The sequence below is a fragment of the Lepisma saccharinum genome, chromosome 2 (genome assembly GCF_977018435.1).
Source record: "Lepisma saccharinum chromosome 2, izLepSacc3.1, whole genome shotgun sequence".
NCBI classification, from domain to species: Eukaryota; Metazoa; Arthropoda; class Insecta; order Zygentoma; family Lepismatidae; genus Lepisma; species Lepisma saccharinum.
The window spans coordinates 13,697,817-13,720,981 of NC_139230.1; the positions used below are offsets into that span (position 1 = coordinate 13,697,817).

General features: G+C 36.4%; 1 protein-coding gene across 2 annotated transcripts; it reads right to left on the reverse strand.

The window, feature by feature from the left end:
- Positions 1 to 6,178: 6,178 nt before the first annotated feature.
- LOC145983919 (uncharacterized) lies at positions 6,179 to 22,890 on the reverse strand. 2 transcript variants are annotated; one of them, XM_083117055.1, is made up of 5 exons: positions 22,803 to 22,890; positions 15,633 to 15,732; positions 14,050 to 14,323; positions 12,900 to 13,031; positions 6,179 to 9,384 (listed from the first exon to the last, which is right to left on the reverse strand). In XM_083117055.1, the coding sequence occupies exons 2-4, from the start codon at positions 15,726 to 15,728 to the stop codon at positions 12,940 to 12,942; spliced, it is 462 nt and encodes a 153-aa protein (XP_082973181.1). In that variant the 5' UTR covers positions 15,729 to 15,732; positions 22,803 to 22,890; the 3' UTR covers positions 6,179 to 9,384; positions 12,900 to 12,939. The 2 variants fall into 2 exon arrangements, with proteins under 2 accessions (XP_082973181.1, XP_082973180.1); XM_083117054.1 differs by lacking the exon at positions 22,803 to 22,890 and adding an exon at positions 22,717 to 22,777.
- Positions 22,891 to 23,165: the final 275 nt, after the last annotated feature.

The window sequence follows — 23,165 nt, forward strand, 5'->3', positions numbered from 1 at the left end:
TTAAAAAAATACAATAGCCTTACGATAGTTACGATTTAATTTGAATTACAGCTGTTTTCATACATATGTTCAAAGTCCACTGATATTGTATTTTTACATGAGTGAATTTTAGTGTTCAAGATAAGATTTGACTTCATAGTACAGTGTTAGTTGATCCCAGGAAACCTCAATATCTTTCTTTTTATGACTAGAATTCATTTCAGTACTTTATTTCCAGTGATGCATTTGTAGTTATATTGGTGTACGTTTTGATCCAACATGATTCAAAGTTTAAATTTGTAAATGTAAAGTCAACACTTATAATAATAATAACACTATAACTATATTGCTACAAATGAACTATTCATAACCAACAGCACATATTTAACTTTTTACTATAATATTAGTAGGGGTGGGAAGAATTAATTGGTACTCTATTGATATTGCCTGATATAGGCATATCATTGTTTTGATTTATCAGTAAAATTGCCAATCCAATGTTTCCATAAATAGTCTGTAGTTTAGTGCAAAAATTCTATAAATTTGTTATTCTTTATGAATATAAATATCTAATCCATATATTTGTGAAGTAAATTTCTAAATATGCAGTTTCTTTTTCTAAGACAGAGCCATTATAGTAGGGATGGGCTGATATGAAATTTTGATGCATACCGATATAAAATTTACCGATACCAATAACTGATATTCTACTGATCCGATATAAAATTCCAAGTAGGCCTTGAAGAACCTGAATGGATCATTGACCTTCTTAATAAATGTAGTTTCAAGGTGACTGCAGTGCAAAAGAAGGTGCATATTTAGACATTTACTTTTTTAGAAAGTAGGTCATGGAGATTATCCATAAAAATTATAATAAAATGGCAGAATTTTGGACTAAATTATAAAATATATCTGATTGCTTAATTAATCAGTAATTTTACTGATAAATCAATATATCCATATCGGCCAATACCAATAGATTACTGATTACTCTGTCCCATCCCTACATTGTAGTAACCTGGTCTTTCATGGAACATTTGTAATTTTGTATCTGTAGTTTATCATTGTCAGCAAAAAATTCATATCTATGTCAGTAAGAAGGAACTCTTAATATTGATCCTGAATCTTCAGTAAACTTGAAAGTTGAAATAACTTTGGCCACAAATTGTTGACAATTGAAAATCAGCTATAAACCATACTTCGGTCATGATTCCGTGTTCAAACGCTAGTCAAGGATGCCACAATTTGCCAAAGCTGAATTTTTATTTTATTGATTCTGCATATCTTTCTTGTAAATAGTATTCAGAAAGGTAGTGAAATGCTGATTGATTGCTAAAATAATTGTCATTTGTACAATCAAATATGAAGTAGTAGGTCTGCTTGTTTGTATGTAATAGGGTATGAGCTTGTGTAATTTGTGCACCCTTGAACATGGTTGAAATCTTTTTTATTTATATGGCCAAATGTTGAACATTTTTTAAGGTGTTACATTTTTATTGCTTTAATTATTTCTACCTGTACAGACTTCCCACTTTGAACTATATTTTTCAACAATATGGTGTTTAAATTTACTACACTAAACTTGAAATAAGCCTTGTTCCATTGAATTTATAAGTCAACATTCAGCTTTTTTTTCCAGTGATGAGTACATAATGTAATCTTTGAATTGTAAATTTACTGTCATAAAACATATTTTCTCAGGGAGAGTAATGTCATAACTTTCTGTACTCATCGTAATAAATTTGTACATGATTGTGAATATAATTAGAATACATTTTTTATTGCTATAAGATAAGAAACCCTTAAAAAGTAAGTACTAGATGTAAAGTGAGGTTCTCTAAAACAGTAAAATAATGTGCAAACATTGTCAATCTGTATACATTTCTATAATTTCTGTTATAAAATATATTAAGAGGGCTTCCCCGATGGCATAGTGATTGCGTCGTCACCTTGTAATGAAGGGGTCCCAGGTTCGATACCCGGTGGAGGCACATGGCACAGTGGTTCAGATTCCACTTTAAACTGTAGGTCCAGTCTTGATTAGCCTTTCTGTGCGTGTGCATAGTTAACTCTCAATCTTCTCTTCAGTCATACATACTAACACAATTTAAGGGACGTTTACTTGAAAGAGTATGAGTACTTAAAAGCTTGAAGAACATCCTCAAACTGCATACCATATAATTGCATAATAACAGGGCTCGAATGACTGAAAATAATTTATGGTGTTTTGTTCTTTCTTTAATGCCAACACTTGCAATTTAGGTTCAAGCTACAGGACACAAGCTAGTTCATCTCCTTGGAAGCATAAGAACCTTTCTTCTTAGATTCAGGTCAGTGTGAGGGACTGGTGGCCATTGTGAGGAAATTGGGTACCTATGAATGAGTAGCATAGCCTGACCATGGAAACCTACAACAATAACTGAGGGTTCATCATGCTAACCACACATCACCCTGTAACTGGTTGGATGATCGCCCACCTCTGTTGAGGCTGGCAATTGGTAGGTAGGCCTTGGCCCTCAAGGGTTGTTGTGCCCCAGGTTATTATTTCTTGCAATTTAGGTGCCCGTTTTTTGTTTTTTTTTCCTTCCATCGAAAGCATAGAAATCCACTTTGTCCTCATATTAATTTTACTTTCAGGAGAGGCTTGCCCAAGTAGACCTTGAAGTAGGGTAAAAATGGGAGAACGTGTGTTTGTTTTTCTAATAAGGTAGCCTCAGTATGAATTTTAGTATCATTTAATTAATTTATCATCAATGTAACTTCTAACCACTGTAAACAAAAGTCACATATGGTAAATTTTCAATCTAAAGTTTTTGGTAAAACTTTAAATCAGAAATATGATTTTCCCAAAGATACATGTGAATGATTGTGCAAATTCATTGTTAGTTGAAAGTAACATAAATCAGCCTGCAATAAAATTCTCCCTCCCAATAGGCATGCAATGTTTGTGAAGTTCATAAGTCATGAACCCAAATTGTTTGCCTATTACAGAACTTCATTTGTTCCTTGAATGAGAGAAAAACTTACAAGATTGTTTTGTGTTTTCAGGATTGTAGTTCTTTACACGTATCCTTTTTCTTCAAGAGTCACTTTTAAAAAGTTAGGACAGCTAACCCAAGTAGCACAAAAAGGTTGGTCCACACTGATGTTGGTTGTTGTCTTTTTGTGCCAACAGTTTGTAAGTTATTGGTGATGTAAGCCTTACCAACCAAATCATTTCCCAAAGTTCAGCCAAGAATAGTGTGAAAGCTTTCCCACAGTCCCAATCATTTATAATTGATCTTGCTTCCAACAAATTTAATTTGAGAATAATAAGAATGAAACAAACCCGAAAGCTGAAACAGTTGTTGGACAGTTTGGAAACAATTACATTATTTCTTATGGCTAAAAATTTAGGAAAATTGTATGTAGGAAATTTTCAGACTGCATGAACTTCAAATATTTTTCAGGGGAATAAACAAGAAATGTCGTTCCAAAATGTACTTTTTAAAATTAATATACGTTATTTATAAAGGTATTCACTTCATTACAATAACAGTACAAAGTAAAACTTTTCTAAGCAGAGCCACTTGGTGAAACAAATAATGGAGTTCAAACATTACTAAAAGCAAAAAGATGTTCACTGAATAGAAAAGTTCCATGTTCATTTAAGTGTCTGAAAGAACATTCTTATGTAATAAAAAAACAAGATAGTACTACAGAAATTAGAATTCCCTTATCATGGTATCATGGTAGTACCAATGAACAGCACAGCCAAAACTACATTGAAGTTTCACATTATGAAACTGACTTGAAATACCATGTATGTATAAAAGTTGAAAAATGATATGATTGATTGATTTGGTGTTTTAAGTCCACATTATGCACAGTAAGGCTAATCAGGACTGGACCTACAGTTTCAAGTGGGATCCAAACCACTATGTGCCTTCACCGGGTATCGAACCTGGGACCCCTTGATTACAAGGCAAGGATGCTACAACTGCACCATCGTTGAAAATGTAAGAAAATAATATGCGACATTAAGAACACAATGAAGAGGGCTTGAATGTAGAGGAGCATATGGTACGTAAACTGTCAAAAGATCTGTAGTAGCACTATTAAATACTCTACAATTGGTGATGAGAATTGACCTTTGTTAAAGCACTCTCACTTCTGTTACCACTACATAAACTACTGTACTTGCCAAATGACATACTTTCACCACTTGTAGTTCATAATTTGACAGCCGGAATCCACCTCATGAAATTTACTAAATGTTTCTATTTTGGAAATGCCCTGCTTCTCATGTGTTACTGGAAACCTATATTTCTTTACTTTTCTACATAGGAGCAGTTCCAGGGGGTGCTTGTGGAACCCTTAATTTTCTTCCATGCACAGCACACTACAATGTCTGGGGTCTTGGGTTTGAATCCCTGCCTGGGCATGGGTGTTCTTTGCGAGTATCTCGTAATCATTTTATATCATCACTTATCTTCATCATCATGATGAGCCAAATGTAGCAGAAAAGTGGTGCTAAATAAAAATCAAATCAAATTAAATTTTCTTCTGTGCCCCTTTTCCAAAACCTATTTTCAACCAAAACCATGTGATAGTTGCAGTATCATATTCTGCCATGTCAATATATTGAGCACCAAATGTTAGGTATTGAAGGGAGACTGCTAGTATTGTACAGGGTGGCCAGAAAGTCCCTTTACACTGAATTTTAATTATGTGGTTATGTACACAGGTTGCCTCCTAGGGATCCAAAACATCAGTATGGTTCCTCCATGTTCGTAGCATAGCCTTATGCACCTGCATGTCCGATTGTTCATCCACAACAGCATATCACAGGTGACATTTTGAAACGTTGCAGAAACTGCAACTTTCAGCTGCTCGTTGTTGAAGTATCAGTGTTTCTGCACCTCTTCTTTCACAACACCACAGAGTGCCTTGTCTGCTGTGCTGATATCAGGTCTTCTTGCAGGCCAAGGCAATGGAGCTGGACATTCTGCTGACCCACGTCCTATGCAGCGAAAATTTCATCCAGGCATCTGCGGACGATGAAAGCAAAATGCGCGGGTGTGCCATCATGTTGAAACCAAACAGTGTTGGAAATTCCTTTTGTCATCAACTGTGGAAGCAACCAATCTTTGATCATTCTCAGATAACTGTGCTGATTAACAGAGCCATCAAAAAAATAAAGACCAAGCAGTTGTTACACTATCATTCCTGCCCAACCACGTGCTCGATTTCCTCAGAAATAAAAAAAAAAATATTTTGCACAGAAAAAGACATTCCGATTGCGTGAGCTGCGATAAATTTCACTCATTGTTCATGATGTCCTCCATTGTTTTTCTGGTGATTCGATGTACATGGACCTACACACAAGCCACCAAAGTGGCAGAAAAGTAACACTAAATATAAATCCAATGAAACAAAATCACATCTTAGCCAACCAGATATTGAAGTGGTGAGCAATGAGCTGTAGTAGATGATTCCAACATGCTCTGTTCCTGCCAGCAAAAACACTGCATTTTAAGTCATTGATGAATTTTCACCAGTGACAACTTTGCAAACAAAACACCAATTTTTCATATAACCTGCAAGCCTTAGAAATAATCATGTGTTCAGCTTCTCTTATTCCTTGAGAAAAAAACATAGCCTTTAAAATTATGCTCTTGTGTGTGTGCGTGCACGCGCGCCTCTTGTAAACAATACAAAACTCAATTATCATCAGCCCGACCCTGTGGACGAGTGGTTAGCAAATCGCGCTGCGACGCCAAGGGTCCCAGGTTCGATTCCCGGTCGGGCTTGGTTGTTTGTGAATGTCCATTCATCAATTTCATCACTCATCCCAATCTTCGCAAATTAGCCAAGAGGCACAAAATGCGAAGTAAAATAAACTAAATCAATTATCATCACATTCAGACTGATGCAGTTTAAAAAAGTTGAAGGATAAACCTTGTCTTTGTTTTGTCTAGCAAATGCAATGGAGCAAGCTTTGCTTTGGACCCAAACATCAGTGTGCTATGATGACAGGGGTCCTGGGTTCGAAATCCAGCATGGGCATGGGTGTTTGTGAATGTCCATTCATCAATTTCATCACCTCATCGCTTATCATCAACTTTGCAATTAGTCAATCAGGAAGAAATTTTGCTGTGAACAGTCCTGGTTGCAGCTCCAGAAAATAGAGGAAAATAAAAAAATTGTTAATGCAAATATTTTATTCAAATCAAAGTTACATGTTTTTAACAAAAGCTATTTGTACATCACAGCTTTGACACGTGTATATAATATAAAATAGATATTCAATTTGATGACACACAGCACCATAATATTATCACATGTTAGATATGATCTGACATTTCAGCAACCTACTTTTACCAAAAATTCTACAAACTCTTTATTTATATACAATGTAATGGACGGAATTTAATTAATTATTATGAGAGTTAATTTTATTTAAATATGCAAGTTAATTTTTTTAATTCAATATATTAGATGGATGACAAAAGGCAAACAGCATAATATCTTATGTTAAGCATTGTCAAATCATAACAATATGCCATGTGAGAACCAGAGCAACGTAACTCCAAAAATGCAGTGTTCACTTTTTTTAATGCATCTACTCACTTTGAAGAGAACTATTTGGAGTCAGATCGACGTATCTCCATTCTTCTCCTTAGCAGTAAAGTGAAATCATGCATCTCCCATTTACTGATTTCTTTTGGAGATAAACTTTTACTTACCAAGACACAAGACAAACATGTTGCTTTCTTGGAAGAGATTTACTTCCATTTTAGATGATGCTATTAGCTTAACAAAATTCTACTTGCATTATTAGTACATAAAAATCATATCTAACTTAAAACGTACTTAAAACTCTTAAAAATAATAAAAAAATATGATATGTGTACCACTTTATTACTGGCCATCCTATATATATCTAATAATCCTGCCTGCCATTGACTTTCATAAACATCATTTCTGTGTTACAAGCATCATCATTAAGGAATGGAATGATATGAAATTACAAATGTTACACAAAATACCTCAATGATTCACCTCCTGATATGTAATGTGGTGACTAGAATAATTATCTCTTAGAAATAGGAACTGATTTTTTTTTTTGCATTTACATGACAGAAACAGAATATGTGAATTTCACATTCATGTTCATGAAAAAATAATTAAAATATCTCGGTATGAGATATTTTTCATATCACCAGCTGAATACTGTTTTATCGTATGTCCATCTACTAACTCTTCAAGAAAGCTGTTTGAAGAGCTGATTGAAGTTTGATTTATATGGATTTTGAATACACCACACGATTTTCATAAAACATTTTATTAGTGTTTATAATTCACTCCATTTGACATCCGGATACAGCACTTCAGAACATGGCACATTAACAAGAATGGAAAACAATGATGTCATCAACTAATTTCCAATAAAAGTGGAGATACGATAAAACAGTCCACAAAATGATGAACTCATGCTGACACACACATTGGACAGCAGTAGAATAAATGAAAAGGAACAAAAAGATGGTGCTCTCTCAAGTCTGCAGATTGATTTTACATTTCCCTGTTTATATTTCTAACCCAAATGCAAAATGTTAACATTTTATCATCATTTCCACATTAAACGTTCTTAACCACATTCCCCTAAAAAAATGTATTTGAGGTGCCACTGTTTTAAACTGTACCATTCACAGTAACTTTAGAACAGCGTTTCTCAATTGCCAGGCTGCAGCCCAGTACTGGCCACTGACATCTATTATATTGGGCATTGAAAGTTTCTCCTGAAATTTATCACTTTAGTTTGTGCAGCAATTATCATGAACAAATATTGTGGAGTTAAAATATTGTGTGAGGGAATTATAAATTTTAAAAAAAAGATGCAAGTCACTTAGCTTTGAACAATGAAGTTACAAGGCATAATTATTTTCACACTAGTTTCTCCAACCAACACCATTAAAATCAAATTAATAATATAGTTACCAGATTCTGGAGTGTCATTGATTTCTCAATAAGGGTTAATTGGAATTTTTTGCTGTTCAAAATTCAACATGCCAATAAAAATCAGGTCTCACCAAATTATTTTAATGATGTTGACCTGAGTAGACTAAAAGATTGCATTAGAACCAGGGTTGCCAATTAATTTAAACCTAATTTTATATTTGTCAACTAGTTTATACATAATCGAACTATTACTCTTTATGATTATGCCATACTTTATTATTTAATATTTAATTTCAAGGATATGTATTAATCCAAGTATAAAGTTTTAAAAATAATGTTATTTATGAGTAAAATTGTTGGGATACGGGCAAAGATATTTTACAAGATAATTTACTGGGCTATGGTATTACGAAGGTTGAGAAACATTGCCTTAGAGCACCATACTTTCATCTCCTTTTCTATACATAAAAGAAAATCAGTTACATTGTTAAGGGAAACAATGACAAATTTTATGAACTTATGACTTCAATTGTACAAATATTTCAACTTAATACAAAACTAGGACTGAGCTGAAACCAGTGCCTGTATCAGAAAGTACTGGTTGAAATGTAATCAGTGATACTTGCTCCCAAACTTTTCCAGAGTGTATGTGTCTCGTGGAGTCAAAAAAAATAGCACGGAGCACTTTCGCAGTCTAAATATCCTAGAAATTACGCAAAATTATTAATTTTCAATATTTTTGGTAACATTATGGAGGGGAGAGAGAGATTTTTTTGACTAGATAATTATCTCCTGTGAAATTACAATTATTTTCAAGCAAAACTGATAATATGGTACCGATATGGTATAGTTCTAATGGAAAAGTTATGTTAAAATTTAAATGTACTGAACCACTTTAGAATCTGAACTGCTTTAGATTGTTTTAATTTCAAAGTATCTGCATAGGTATCAGTGGTAATTGGTAAAAGCATCAATGGAGACATGCCTGCTTTGGTTCATGAAGGAAACACGAAATGTGAAATAACAGGTAAGCTCCAAGTTTGATTCTTCCTACCCAAAGTTATGTCCCAACAGTGGCGTGTTCTCCCATGGTACTTGGTTTACTGCTGGTAAACCAACTTTTATAGTACATCAGAAATTGCCAGAAAATTTGTACTTGTTGGGTTTGTGTTGTTGTTTTACTTGCATGACTGCATTCGTGTTTTATTTTTATTATATCTAATTAATACATAATAAATGTATACAATAAAAGGGAATCATTGTGGTAAACCAGTCAAATTTTCAGAATATACCACTGGGTCCCAACGCCTGAGTACTCTTGGATTTTGAGTCAAAATGGGATCAGCTCAGTCCTATAAAATACTCTTATCAACAAAATTTAAAGTAACTGAATATCTAAATTGATATACTAAAAATTAATACTAATAATACATCTATTATATCCTGGAGATCCTTGATTTTCTGTAACAAGAAAAATAAACCAATGAAAAATAATGCTAATGAGCAATCTAATCTAATGTGTGTATAATGCGCACCCTGGTTTTTGATAGGAAAAAGTGACAAACTATTATATCTCATATATAATGCACAGTACAATCCAGGTTCAAGAAATGGCTTTCTTGTAGGTTGTAAAGCTGTTGCTATGCTGATCAACAGTGAATGACATCATTCCTATTTAATGAGTCACCTGTTGCTATGTGGACCAAGAGGAGAACATTGCATTACAAAGTGAAAAATTGTGGCACATGGCCTTTAAACTTTTTTTATGGTTTTGGTAATTTCCCATTTTTCTAAAAAAAACCTTCAAAATATATACTTTTTCTGTGACTAATGAAATATTTATAGGAGGCACATAAAGGACTTTTCTGGATTTCCCAGAAGTGGGAAGATAAGCTTCTAGGAGGAGAATTCATTACCAAAGCTGAGAGTTTGCCATTGTCAGGCGTGTGCTGTGAAGTGTCCCTTGTATCTGTAGTTTGTTCCTCTGTGGCCTTATAATTTCCCCCTTGTGTAAGCAGCATCCGATAGTTTTTCTTTGCTAGAATACCAGATTAAAATGAAAAGGGACATCCTGAAATAATTCAGTGTTTTTACGAAAGAATTCGACGGTACTGGAACTATGAACAATATGAACAAAACTGAAGAAGACAAGAGGTAGCAAATGCACATATGAAAGCTTAAGTCTACATAATTGTAGATTGAAACTGTCAGTGTTTTTTTTGTGTGGGGGCAGGGGGAGGAGTGATTGTTCTTTATCCCAATGTATTCTATATGAATGATCTCTCTCTTTCTCTCTCTCTCTCGAGCACACAAATGCACACTATACTTGTGTTACATAACTTAAGAGTGGGACTCTGTAAAATATTGTTCGGTTTCAGCATGCCTTGTCAAGTTGATAGCATCACCGAACAAAAATCGTTACTAAACTACAGAAAAATCTACATTCATTCTCTTGATCACTTCCAAAACAAAAGTGAATTACAAAATTATATACACAGTAACAGGCCTCACAGTCACTGCAGCTGTTCTAATTATAAAGTGGCCTTGAACTTTTTTTTGGTCAAAATACACACTTAAATCGGCAACTTTTCGTCAACTATTAAAAAAATAATGGCCCATATATTTAAACAAAATTGTACAAAGCTTCATTTGCAGTTAAGTGACTCGTAAAATGGAAATGTTCAAACCCCATAAATTGATGAGGTACCCACTGGATCTCTCTAGCACATCATTTCTCAACCTACAGGGTGCGACCCACTGCTGGCTCCCAAGAGGGCATTTGGTGGGTCGTGAAGTAGAGCTTGAAAATGTATTTACTGGGTCTTAAAAACCTATGACATTTAAAGTACTAAGATATATTGTTTTCATGCTCTACCATTGCTTTTTACCGCCATCTTTCAATTTCAGCATCTGTGTTTAGTTAGATGTTAAACTAGAGTAAATTAGTCTTTTAAATTACATATTTACTTTTCTAGAATGAGATATGTGTAATTTGTTAGCAAAAGCATGACTATAAACTGGGTGCACACCCCTACAAGTAATTTTGATGGCGCTCATGCTTATGGGTCTCATGAAGTGTAATATCCTTCAAGGTGGGTCCCGGACTGAAAAAGGTTGGGAACTACTGCTCTAGCAGATACAAAGACACACACGCACACAAGAACACACAAACAAACACACATATGTGAGCAGCAAGTGAGAGGAACCGGTATGTTAGATAGATAGTAAATTCATGCTATTTCTGTCAGTTTCTAAAATCCCCTCCATTGGAAATTTCTTAAATACGAAGACTTATGTACCAGTAACATAAGTAAAAACACAAGTAAGTTTTCACAAATTATTTCACTACAATTAATGATCGATTTGTGTAATTTGTTTGCAAGAAACTTACAATTACTTTTTAAAATGAGTAACTGTAACTATTTACCTTTTTAAAAAGTAACTCTCTGAACACTGGTCCATGACTGGAATAGATGGTTACTAATATCAACACTTGAAGTTGAATATATTGTGTTAGCTGGGGGGATGGCCCATTGGGATTTGCTGGGGGAAAGCTCCTATGGTTTTACATGGTGACAATAAGACAGAAGTGCAAAAATGTTGCTAGCTAGGGGGGATACCATTCCCACATCCCACCTCATTTTCAGTACTGACTATTGGACTATTTTGTTGTTACTATCATATGGTGCTCCCACTATCATGGTAAACTGAATGATCAGATATGAGGAGTAAAGGGAATAAACAAAGAAACGAATCTTCATTCTCTGCAGGGGTCTCGGGTTGGATCCCCTTTTGAGGCATCTTACAGTGTGTTTGGATCCAAATTTAAACTGTAGGTCCAGTTCCGATTAGCCTATCATGGGCATAAAGTGGGTTTAAATCAAACTTTTTAAACATATTCTCGAGCTTGTTTAACTTGGTGATAAAAAACAGAACATTCGCGTCTTCAAAAATATTAGGCATAATTATATGTCCAAAACATGGCAGTTGGGATTGTGCCTACCCTTAACTGAAAGAATATTGAGGACAAACCACCAACAAGAAAATAAAATATGTCTAAAAATTTTCTTACTCAATTTTTAAAACTGATTCATTCATTCACTACTTAACAAGAATTAAAACTAAGCTATCTCTAAAGGCTAAAATCTCTACCTAGGTTAAAGGTTGAGGCTGTAAATGGGGGCCTCAGTACACAGGACAACACAACCTCAGAAAGGATTATCCTGGCTGTGGGTCCAGGACAGAGCCTTGTTGGCTTGGGAGAAGTAGTTACAGGGGTGTACTACGTTGACTTTTGGGTGCCTTGGTTTGAGTCATCCCTCCCCCCCCCCCCCCCCTGTGAAATTTTAAAATCTGCTTTCCATCAACAACAACATTTAGAAGAAAATATTATTAAAAACTTCCTGTTTGGTAATTTGCAATGAACCACATAATTAATCAAAGCAAATATAAAGATTCTAATTCTACAACTTAGTACCCCTGTGAGCCTATAATCACATAAAGTTGAAAATCAATTCATGGTTCATCATAAGAAACATTTGTATCCTTTTATTTTTTAAAAAAATGAAAATAGCAACATTACAGCCACATGGTGGTAAACACATTCCTCTCCCTGACCCCCCCTGTAGAGTGAGGGTGACTCAAGTGACTCATTTCATCCACATGGTGGTTGATTACTACAGGTTATTCAAAGATTTCCAATTTATAGAAGCTTATGTTTGTTCAAAACAAGTAGTATTCCTGAGAAAAGCTATAAAAATGTGCAGTTTATATATGCAAAATAAAATGCATAAGAAAACAATAATTTTGGAGGAAATATGTCTTTTCAATAAAAACATGCATTTTCATATAAATTCTCAGTCAAATAATCACCAATACTTTTCTGAAGTTTAAGCAATCCACAGAGTATGCAAAAAATGGTGATCATGAGTTCAAATATCCTATAATTATGCAAAATGCAAATACATATTACTCACTTTTTTCAAGTCTCCTAAGTTCTTAGGGACTGTTTGGCTCCTAGGGTCCAACATTTGGTCCTGCTGCCTGATCCCCATCACCTGCCTGATCCTCATCACCTGCCTGATTCCCTTCTCCAAGCACCTCATTCCCTGCAAGCATTAAACTTTTGTTATTTTTATATTAGGCACCTTTCTGATAATGAACAAAAACACGAGTCAGAAGCCAGGTGCAGACAAAAATTATACTGTTTAATATTACAATTTGGGATAGGACAGATTAATCGGTAATCTAAATCTATCAATATCAGTAAAATTACCAAGATTCTGCATAAATTTTATGAATATAATACATATGTTTTTGTAAAATAAATGTCAATATTCAGGTCTCCCCTATGGCATAGTGGTAAAGTTGACAAGACAGCTTGAAATCGAAGGGTCCTGGGTTTGATACCCAGTGGAGGCAAATAGTGGCTTGGATCCCACTTTAAACTGTAGGTCTAGTCCTGATTAGCAAGTAAGATCTGAACCACTGTGTGCCTCCACTGGGTATCGACCTGGGACCCCTCGACTAGAAGGCAACCACATTACAGCCATGCCATCATGGAGGCCCCTAAATCAATATCAATTGTGCGTGTGTGTATGAAACAACCTGCAGCATTACCTTGGTGCTGTCATTCTTCTGCATCAAGAATTAGTGACAATATAAATTCTATGTACCTGAGAAAGAAGCCGCGGTAGTTCAGTCGTTAGGATGTCTGACTACAATGCGAGAGACATGGGTTCGATCCCTGATGGGGGAGAACCTGGACTTTTTCAACCTGCTCAAGCAGCTCCGGCACCCACCCAGCATCGTATAAAGTGGGTACCTGGAGGAAACTCTGGGAGGTAAAGGCAGCCAGGGGCATGGTGCTGATCACATTACACCCAGCTTGCCTGAGATCAAGAAAGTGTGGGACCCTAACCCCACACCCCCTATATGCCTTCATGGCATGGTGCAAAGCACAGGGGAGGACTTTACTTTTTATGTACCTGAGAATAGTCAGAAAATGCATATAGAGACATTTAATTAATACTCAGAGCTAATAATTCATAATTTTATGGATCCAACAAAATTCTGTGGCAATATAATATGCCTACAATTAAAATAATGTATTTACAATGCACTCACCATTCCCTCCAAATCCTTGCTGGCCAACTACATCTTCATGAGCTTCAGTAAGAATATCAATCATCTGCTCTTGCAATGTTTTGACCAAGTTCTCTCTAACCACATTGAAGCCCATGTATGTTGCACTTGCCTCGTACCAGGCAATCTTGGACTTTATCCTTTCTTTCCAAGTATTTTCTGCAGATTGCATTATCCGTTGAAAAGTTGAACTTTGTGGAGACAACCTTTGGGCTAGAATGGGTTCCAGCTGTGCTCTGTATTTTGGGATCATAACCTGAAATATATGCAATTTATCTAGGCTCATACCAAGAAATTACAATTATAGTTATGTTCCTACTTTTCTCCAATTCCCAGGACATTCTATTTTCAATTAATTCTGTTCACAATACTATAACTAAATTGTGGGTACTTCCTTTTCTTCACATTTACATTTATTTAGGAGCAAAATGGCAATATGAAATAATGGTTACACTCAACACTAGTACAGTGCAACCACAAATCCAATCATATTTAACATATTTTGTGAAATTTTATGACAACAGTGAATGATGATTATGTAAGGATACTTACAAACAACACCCAGGTGGTCTGATATAGTGCCTTTCATGGTCAAGGTGGAAGTGGAGCAGCAGCTAGCTAGCATGCTGGGAATTACGAGTGCATCTGTCAGCATTTAGGCCCACAGCTGTATGCAGACCTTGGCACTGGACGCGTCAGATGCTTCAATATCCAGATAGCTGGTGTACAGTTTGCATGCGTTTGTGAAGTATTAACACGATAACAAGTGTTTTAGATTGTTTTGTTTTTGCCACGCTATCCATACAATTGAAAATAACATTTTTTTGTTGTACAACTCTTACGTCATTACGAATTCTTATATTTTTATGTACAACTCTTACATCATTACGAATTCTTGTAGGGAAGTTAGAAGGCATTTTGCAGCACAATTTCCAGATGTTCCCATTCCACACAGAGAGAGTATTCAGATACTTGTGAACACATTTTGGGAAACAGGGTCTGTTCTAGGTAAGAAGCAAAGGGTAAAATGTCATGTGCTTACTGGTGAGAAACTTGACGATGCACGATTACAACATACTCCTCACAAATCCCTCCAGCACCTCACACAAGAAACAGCCATTTGCATGACGTCTGTGTGGTGGCAAGTTATCAAACTTTTAAAGCTGAAGCCATACGTTAGAGGAATTGAAAGAAAACCTCAGCAGAGAAACTGAACCAAAAACTGATGCGTGTTAGTGAAAATTTAAAAAAAAAAATGACGTAAATGTGTGGAAGCAGGAGGACAACATTACCAAAACCTCTTGTGCTCATTTCAATTGTAACTGTCAAGTGTAATTGTATGAGCTCATTTCTTTGCATAGCTAGTGGTTCCAGTTACATGGATGTTACATCCACTTTGCTGGCAGATGCACTCTAACTTCCTGGTACGCTAGCTGCCGCTCCACGGCCATCTTGGCCGTGAAAGGCATTGTACATATATTCAAAGAATGGGCACACCATATTTTGTGTGGAATCTCAATTTTAATTTTAAACACCATGCTCCTAGAGTAAAAATGAGGTATTACCTCAATCATTTGCTCTTCTATGTCTTCCATCAGCACCTTTCTGACCACTGGAGGCAGACTTCTGAATATCTTCCTGTTGCGGTCGTCGTTCTCCATTATTCTAAGCAATAGGAATAAGTAATATCTAATATAAATATTGAGAAATCACACATACTATAGAATAACAGAAATTCTGAAAACTGCTCAGAAGAAATTTCTCAGTGTAAACCGGGTTGTAAATTAGCAGAGAGAATTCCTCCTATATCAAGGGCAGTGAACAGAATGCTGTATTTCGAAAGTAGCTTCGCTTCAGCTACCACCACTTATCCAAAGATGTAGCTTCACTACAGCTACAGCTACATTTACCAAAAAGTAGCTCGCTATGCTACTCGCTACTGCACTACTTCTGCATATAACAAAAACTTGAAACAACCACATGTATATTCTAAAAAAGCCCCTAGTATGATAGTTTTACTTACTGGAAAATAATTTTGTTATTTATTATCATAATTCTCGTAATTTGCTAGATGTTTGCACTAACATTGTGGATAGCTTTCATATAGTTAAATGAGCAACAGGTGGAGCTATGCTTTACATAAGTTTCCTGTTGGGAATGCTTCCCTGAAGGGACAGTGGAAATTTTGTTACCTTGTAATCAAAGGATCCCCAGGTTTCTATACCTGGCGAAGGCACCAGTGGTTTGGATCCAGTTTCGATTAGCTTATCTGTGCATAAAGTGGATTCAAAACAAAAACTAGGAAAGATGCCTAGTTGGAAGGTTGGATCTCTCCTGCTCCTCCATTCCCCACACTGCTTATCATCATCATTCTTCTTCATTCTCACAATTAGCCAAAAGTGGCAGAAAAGCTTCTCTAGATAAGAAAATAACAAAATAAACCATTCATTCTCATTGCCATGATTAGCGAAAGTTACAGAATATTATGACGAAAATCATTGTAATTCCAGAAAGTGTATGTCTATCATTCTTGTAACAATAATTTCTTGCTGGCGAGATCCTATATACTGACAATGATCAATGCTGTTAACGTACTGAGTAAATGATTGCTGGCACTATTGCTTTGTCATTGTAGTGGAGAATGGATCGCTTGTTTTTGCACTGCAATATGTGTTTTACACAGTAATTTATGACATTTACCTGTTTCTTACACCATGGATATCCACAGGATTTTTTTTCCTGGGGTGGTGCAAATGAATCTTTTCTTTCCAGGGTTGCCGCAAACAAGGATTGTTTCCCAAAATAGAGATGCATCTCAAATAATGTAGCTGTTAGCCAGAATATATTGATATATGTCAGTTCAGTTTAATTATCTGGATATTAGATATTATTCTATAGAGGAAGGTGGGGTAAGATCGGGTAGTGGGGTGAAACTGGGTACCTTGGTTCTGGCATCATTAGTTATCCTCTCTAGCGGAAAGATTGTGAACTACACTCCACTAGTCAAGAAGAAGCAGTGGCCATATTGGCGTGTTGTTGCTGTTGAATTCACGGCGTCTGTGTAGGTGAGTTTGTCTTACAATGTCATCTCTCTAATGTTCTTTTGTTTTTAAACCATCCTTATTTATCATTACAGTTATAAAACGCTCTTTAGTCCAGCTTATTATATGTTTACTAAGGATTTATACCCTAACAAACAATACAGATTTAGTCCAATAGCAGCATGGTTCTGTTTAGTTTTTATAACCTCTGCAGTTGGGGTAAGACTGGGTATGCCGAGTGGGGCAAGACCGGGCACTACCCATCATAAAAAAAAGGTAAAGTGCTCCCCTGTGCATAGCACACCACGCCATGAAGGCTTATAGGGGATGTGGGGGTAATGCCCCACACTTTCTTGATCCGGTCGTGAGTCGGGGTGATGTGATCAGCATCACGCCCCTGACCGCCTTTACCCCCCAGGGTTTCCCCCCCGTACCCATGTTATTCGACACTGGGTGGGCGCTGGGGCCGCTTCCATCGTTAGAAAAGTTCCCGGATTTGAACCGGCCGGGGATCTCCCCCGGGACCTTTAGCATGGTAGTCAGACGCGTTACCGACTGAGCTACAGCGGCCACTAGTCATCATTGACCCATCATTTAAGACTAAATTATATTTTTTGTAATGATGTTTTTTCTAACTCAGAACAAGGAGAAGGGTGGATCCAATGTGGAAAGTGTCTTGGCTGGGCCCACGCAAGCTGCAGTGGAGCGGAGGAAGAAGACAACTACTTTACTTGCGATTTCTGTAACTAATTTTCTTGAATTGTTCAGCTAAGGCATGAACCAACTTGTCATAGGTATAAAATTAAAATTTCTGCTACTTTTCCACTGAAAATCTCGTTTTTCTATTTTCCTATAAAGTTAACATATGCACCCGGACCGGGTGATTTGACTTTGTTCAATCATTGATAAAAAAGTAGTGCAACTATGACTTTTCAGGAATGATATATAGTGTACTCAGTTAAACAATGCATATTTTACTTAAATCTGGCAAACTCTAGGTCGAATAGTTTAACTCCAGCAAGCCTTCGAGTGTTAGCTACCCAGTCTTACCCCACTTTCCCCTACTAATTAAATAAATTATGCAGATATCTATAATCTACAATATCAAGATAGTATTTATAATCTAGATTATCCATATTTCCATGTAACAAACTGTCTTTATGAACCTTTTGCAAAATGCAGAGATGAAATTCGCTACAACCACAGGAATTTTGTAGCTTCGCTACAGCTACAATTTTCAAAATATAGGGCCGCTACAGCTACTGCTACAAATTTTGAAGCTAGTTACAGTAGCGACACTACAAGTAGTGCGCTACTTCCGACCACTGGTCAAGTGCTAATCACCCATATTATGGATACAATAACCAGCACTTTTCATTTTGCCAAATAACATTTACATTATTTTCTTGAATGTTTGTATATATCCAAAACCAAAACTCCAGGGTGCAATAGCCCTCATTAAGCAGCTTTTCATTGGTTGAAATAATAACTATTATAAACTAAAAATAAACTGATTTTATTCCAAATTTATTATTATATCCTGGGAGAGACTTCTCCAATATCCAACACAACTGTCTTCCTTTTTCTTTTTTTTGTTGGTACATTTCATGCAGTTAGCAGTAGCACAGAAATGGGGGTACATGAGTATGTTGTAACCTCCCATCCTAATTTTTAGAGGGTGGTATAGTACCCCCATTAAATCCACAGATCCAGGTTGTACCCCCAACAAATATTTTTTTTTCGGACACAAGATGCTGCTGTTCAAAGAATCTAATTTGCAACAGGTAAGCAGAAAAAGTTTATTTTGTGTACAAACGATATCTCTTTCTCCCAAAGATTTGAAACAACTGTAAACCTATTGTTATAAATTGTGCTACTAGTTAGTTCACTTGATCTGTGCTTTTGGAAAAGTTTTCAAGGAGGTAAAATTTGTTTTAAAATTAAGGAATAAGACAAAGTTTAGTTTAAGGAAGTCAGGTTGCAAGCTAATATCGCTCTGTGTATGGGTAGGTACACATTTCTAAAAAGGTAAGTGATTGATGAAAGGTAATACTATACAGTGCTTTAAGTGAGGGACGGTATCCCCAGCTCTCTCATTATCACCATGTCAAACCATGGAAGCATCCCCCTCTCCCCCCAGTTAACCTCACGAAACATTCCCCCAGCTAACATTTTCCAATTCAGGTAATGATACTATACCAGGTGTTTCATAAATAATTGAGGGGTTATAAAAATTTATTGCCAGTAAACTGTTGAACTTATGTTAATGAAACCAGTCCAGAACGATCGAGGAATGCAAACAGTTTGTTCATGTATGTTTTGTTAAGCTGAGAGCTCATATCCCTGTTGCTAGGCGACACTCAAATCATGCACATCACTCACAGTGTTCTGTGAAACATTTTGGTCCCCAAGATCACCGGACCTTACACCGTGTGATTTCGTTTTGTAGGGTTTCATCAAGATGCCACGTGATATCGCACCCCTAAGGGAGCATATCATCGCCTCGATAGACACTATCAACAGGCCCATGTTGAAGTGAGTGTGGCAAGAAGTAGACTATATTGTGTCGATGTGTGCCGTGTCACCCGTGGTGCACACATTTAACATTTGTAGGTGTGAAAAAAAAACTGATATCCTTGATCATTCTGGACTGGTTTCATTTACGTAAGTTCAATACTTTACTTGCAATAAATTTTTGTAACTCCTCAATTATTTATGAAACACCAGGTATAAATCTGCTTCAGAAGTACAACTGACCTTCAATTTTGCAATTTTTTTTTCTAATGGAATTTCCAAAAGCTACTTCCACTCATAGATGTAGCTTGGCAGTAGAAAGGGGGCACTTGTCTCAACATTTTCATATTTGTTTAAATTTTACAAGTTAAAGGTATTTTTATTGACCTTCTGGGACTTTAGAAACAAAGTGATTTGATCTCAAATGTAACAGCTAGTTAGCAAAATAGTCCTGGATTCTACTTTTATGAGATAGAAAAATAGGAAATACAATTCTGCTCTTCCTAAAGTTAGGCCCCAAGTTACACTAAGTGGCGTAGCACAGTTTTATGTGGCCCCAGCATGTAAAATATCAAGGGTCCCTCTCAGTGCAAAAAATTATTGAGAATACTATTATGTATGTAGCATAAAAAATGGCAGATGGATGGACAGATATACAATAGTTAGCTGGTCTAGCCCCCCCCCCTTTTCTCTCACACTAACACAACTATAAGGTTAAATAATTGAAGTACATATTTGCCACTTTGTCTGAATACGAGCATAAAAGAAATTGGTAAAACTATCAAAGCCGGGAATCCGATTTCTTCAAATTTACAGGAAAAAGTACTTATGGAATTGAGTATCTGTGTAATTTCGGAAGTTCGTAGACGTGTTTTCTCACAATTTTCAATGTATTGGGCAGCTAATTCATGTTTTTTTTCTACAATAATGTCCGTCCGATGCACGAGAGGTGTTGCTTGCATTTCCATCCATGTACTTGAAGCGGATGTTGCGAGCATCTGATGACGTAATCCTTGGTAAGTGTTTCCAAACACACACGTTTTTTCACTATATTGCCCAACCTAAAGCAACCTAACCTAACCTTACAGTGATGGTGCATGGGGCTACCGTGAATGGTTTTTGGGGCTATTCGTGGATGGTTATACGATCCAGAATGGTTTTTGGGGCTATGCAGGAATGGTTTTGGGGGCTATTCGTGGATGGTCATACTATCCCGAATGGTTTTTGGGGCTATGCGGGAATGGTTTTCGGGACTATGCGGTAATTTTTCTGTTAAGAAGGTTGAAACACTGCTTTGCCGTTTGAAACACAATGCTAGTCAAGATTTTCCCGCCATTTTGCGTGTTCAGGAAGTGAGAAAAGAACGAACAATAATTATTCAATATGTCGACAATAGATACTAATTTCGTTAAAAAAAAACAACCGAAATCCCTTGTTAAACAATTTTTCCCAATGCAGGGTACTACTTTACTATACCAGAGACACCTGTCAATGATTTATTTCACACTTTTTTACATTGCTAACGTACTATTCTGCATTGCGGAACATTTATTTAGGTGAAATAATGAATTTCTAACGAAAATAATGTATATTTCTTACATTAACGAGTACTTACTGTTCTTCCTTATTTCCACACAATATGGCGATAGCTTACCCGTTCATCGTGCGTATTGCCAGTGTTTTGTCGATTTGGAGTGTGCATGCAGTGTTGCAACCTTGTTCACCGAAAAATAACAATTTTAAAAACACCACGAAATTTTTTCACGAAAAAAGTTCAATTTTTGACGTAAAGAGTAATTATTAAACCATTGACGTTAGCCCCAAAAACCATCCACGGGTAGCCCCAAAAACCATCGACGTTAGCCCAAAATTTCACGATAGCCCCACGAACCATCACGGGGACGAGGTATGCCTACTAGGTTAGGTTAGGTTCCATTAGCACTCCTTTCATTCAATTGAGCATATACAGACAACAACACGTCATCTAATAGTGAAAAGACGGCATGGGTTGAAACACTGACTATGGCGTTTACGTCATCAAACACATGGAACATTGGGCTCTCATGCAGAAAGCAAATGGCAGCAGCAGCAATAGCGCGTCGGAAAGAGATTTTCACAGAAAACCACATGCATTTGCATTAAAATGGATCAAAACTACATTACCGAACATCAACAACGCTACAGAAAATGATTTGCGTAAGTACTTTCTCCTGTAAATTTGAAGAAATCCGTCTCTGGTATAGTAAAGTGTTACCAATAGTTTTAACAAGAAATTAACATTTGCCCCAAATATCCATCATTCACAGTTCTTTGTTATCGACTTATGTATCAGTGTAGTAGCTTCTGGAAACTAAATCAGGATATGAATCTGATAAATAACTGGAAGAGGAAATTGGAAATATTTTATTTTACTTCATGTAGGTCTGTGTTATTTGGATTAAATAGAAGAATATGAAAATGTGAAGTTCTGCTCTGGTTCATGTATTTTGCACTCCATTAGTTCGATCTAACGTAGTTTTTACTTTGTTTAATGTGTTCGACTACGAAGTAACTAAAATGTATTTATGTTATTAATAAAAATAACAAGCTTTCTGCTTTGGGGACTTGAAATCAGCGATGTCGAAATCCGGGGGGGGGGGGGGGGTTAGAGAACCGGTTCAACTTGATTCCAGTTTTTTGGACATTTCTATTCATTATTACAGGGTTAGTGGAAATGCGAAAGGTCTACGGTGGGAATGTTACTTGAATCCCGACCGGAAAGTCTGCAATAGCAGGGCTTTTGAAAAGTGTTACTTTTGGCGGGTTCATTGCGGCTGGCGGGAGTTCCAAGAAGAATATGTATCGTTAACCTTTTCCTGTAACGAGGATGTTCTGTCTAGTAGTTTCTGCAAAAAAGTATTTAATTTAAAGAAGATATTTAGAGATAGTATTTTAACAACATGAATTGACTTGACTCCCACATGTACTGATTACAGCGACTTATCCCACGTGTCTAGGATATGGCGTTGTAGTATCAACTGCCATCAACTGCAGTGCATACATAAAATGAACTGCCGTGCATACACAAAAATCATACACCATGATAAGAACGTACCCAGCCAGCATCGTAATAAAATTAATGCAAAAAGAACCCGGATGAACAAATAACACAACAGGTATCTGATAAAGGTAAGTGCTTACCTTGCGAGAATTGCGCCAATCACAAGTACAAGCCACCAGCCAGATTGTACCAGAATATTCTACGTCACGCACACGTGCCCAATGGCCATAGAGTATAGATGGACGAGTATAGAGAAAACATGTGTGACGTCAGCTACAACCAAAATCGCTTGCGCTGGCAGCCATGTTCGGTAGCGCGACACGCCTGTTATACGAGAAGGAATTCCGTTGGGAAAAATAAGGCAGTGTCTGCTGCCACGTTCTTTTTCTGCTGGAACCTCAAAAAAGATGCGCGTGGCAGTAGACTCGGTCTTTGTTTTATCGTGATTTCATCATGCTATGTATGCAATTACGTCTGTAACACATACTGTAAAGTTGTAACGA

Coding starts and splice junctions, on each gene's coding strand:
- LOC145983919 (XM_083117054.1), bottom strand. Junction 14,324..15,632: donor TAGAAGAGCAAATGATTGAG/GTAATACCTCAT, acceptor CATATATTTCAG/GTTATGATCCCAAAATACAG. Junction 13,032..14,049: donor GCAAGGATTTGGAGGGAATG/GTGAGTGCATTG, acceptor TAATGCTTGCAG/GGAATGAGGTGCTTGGAGAA.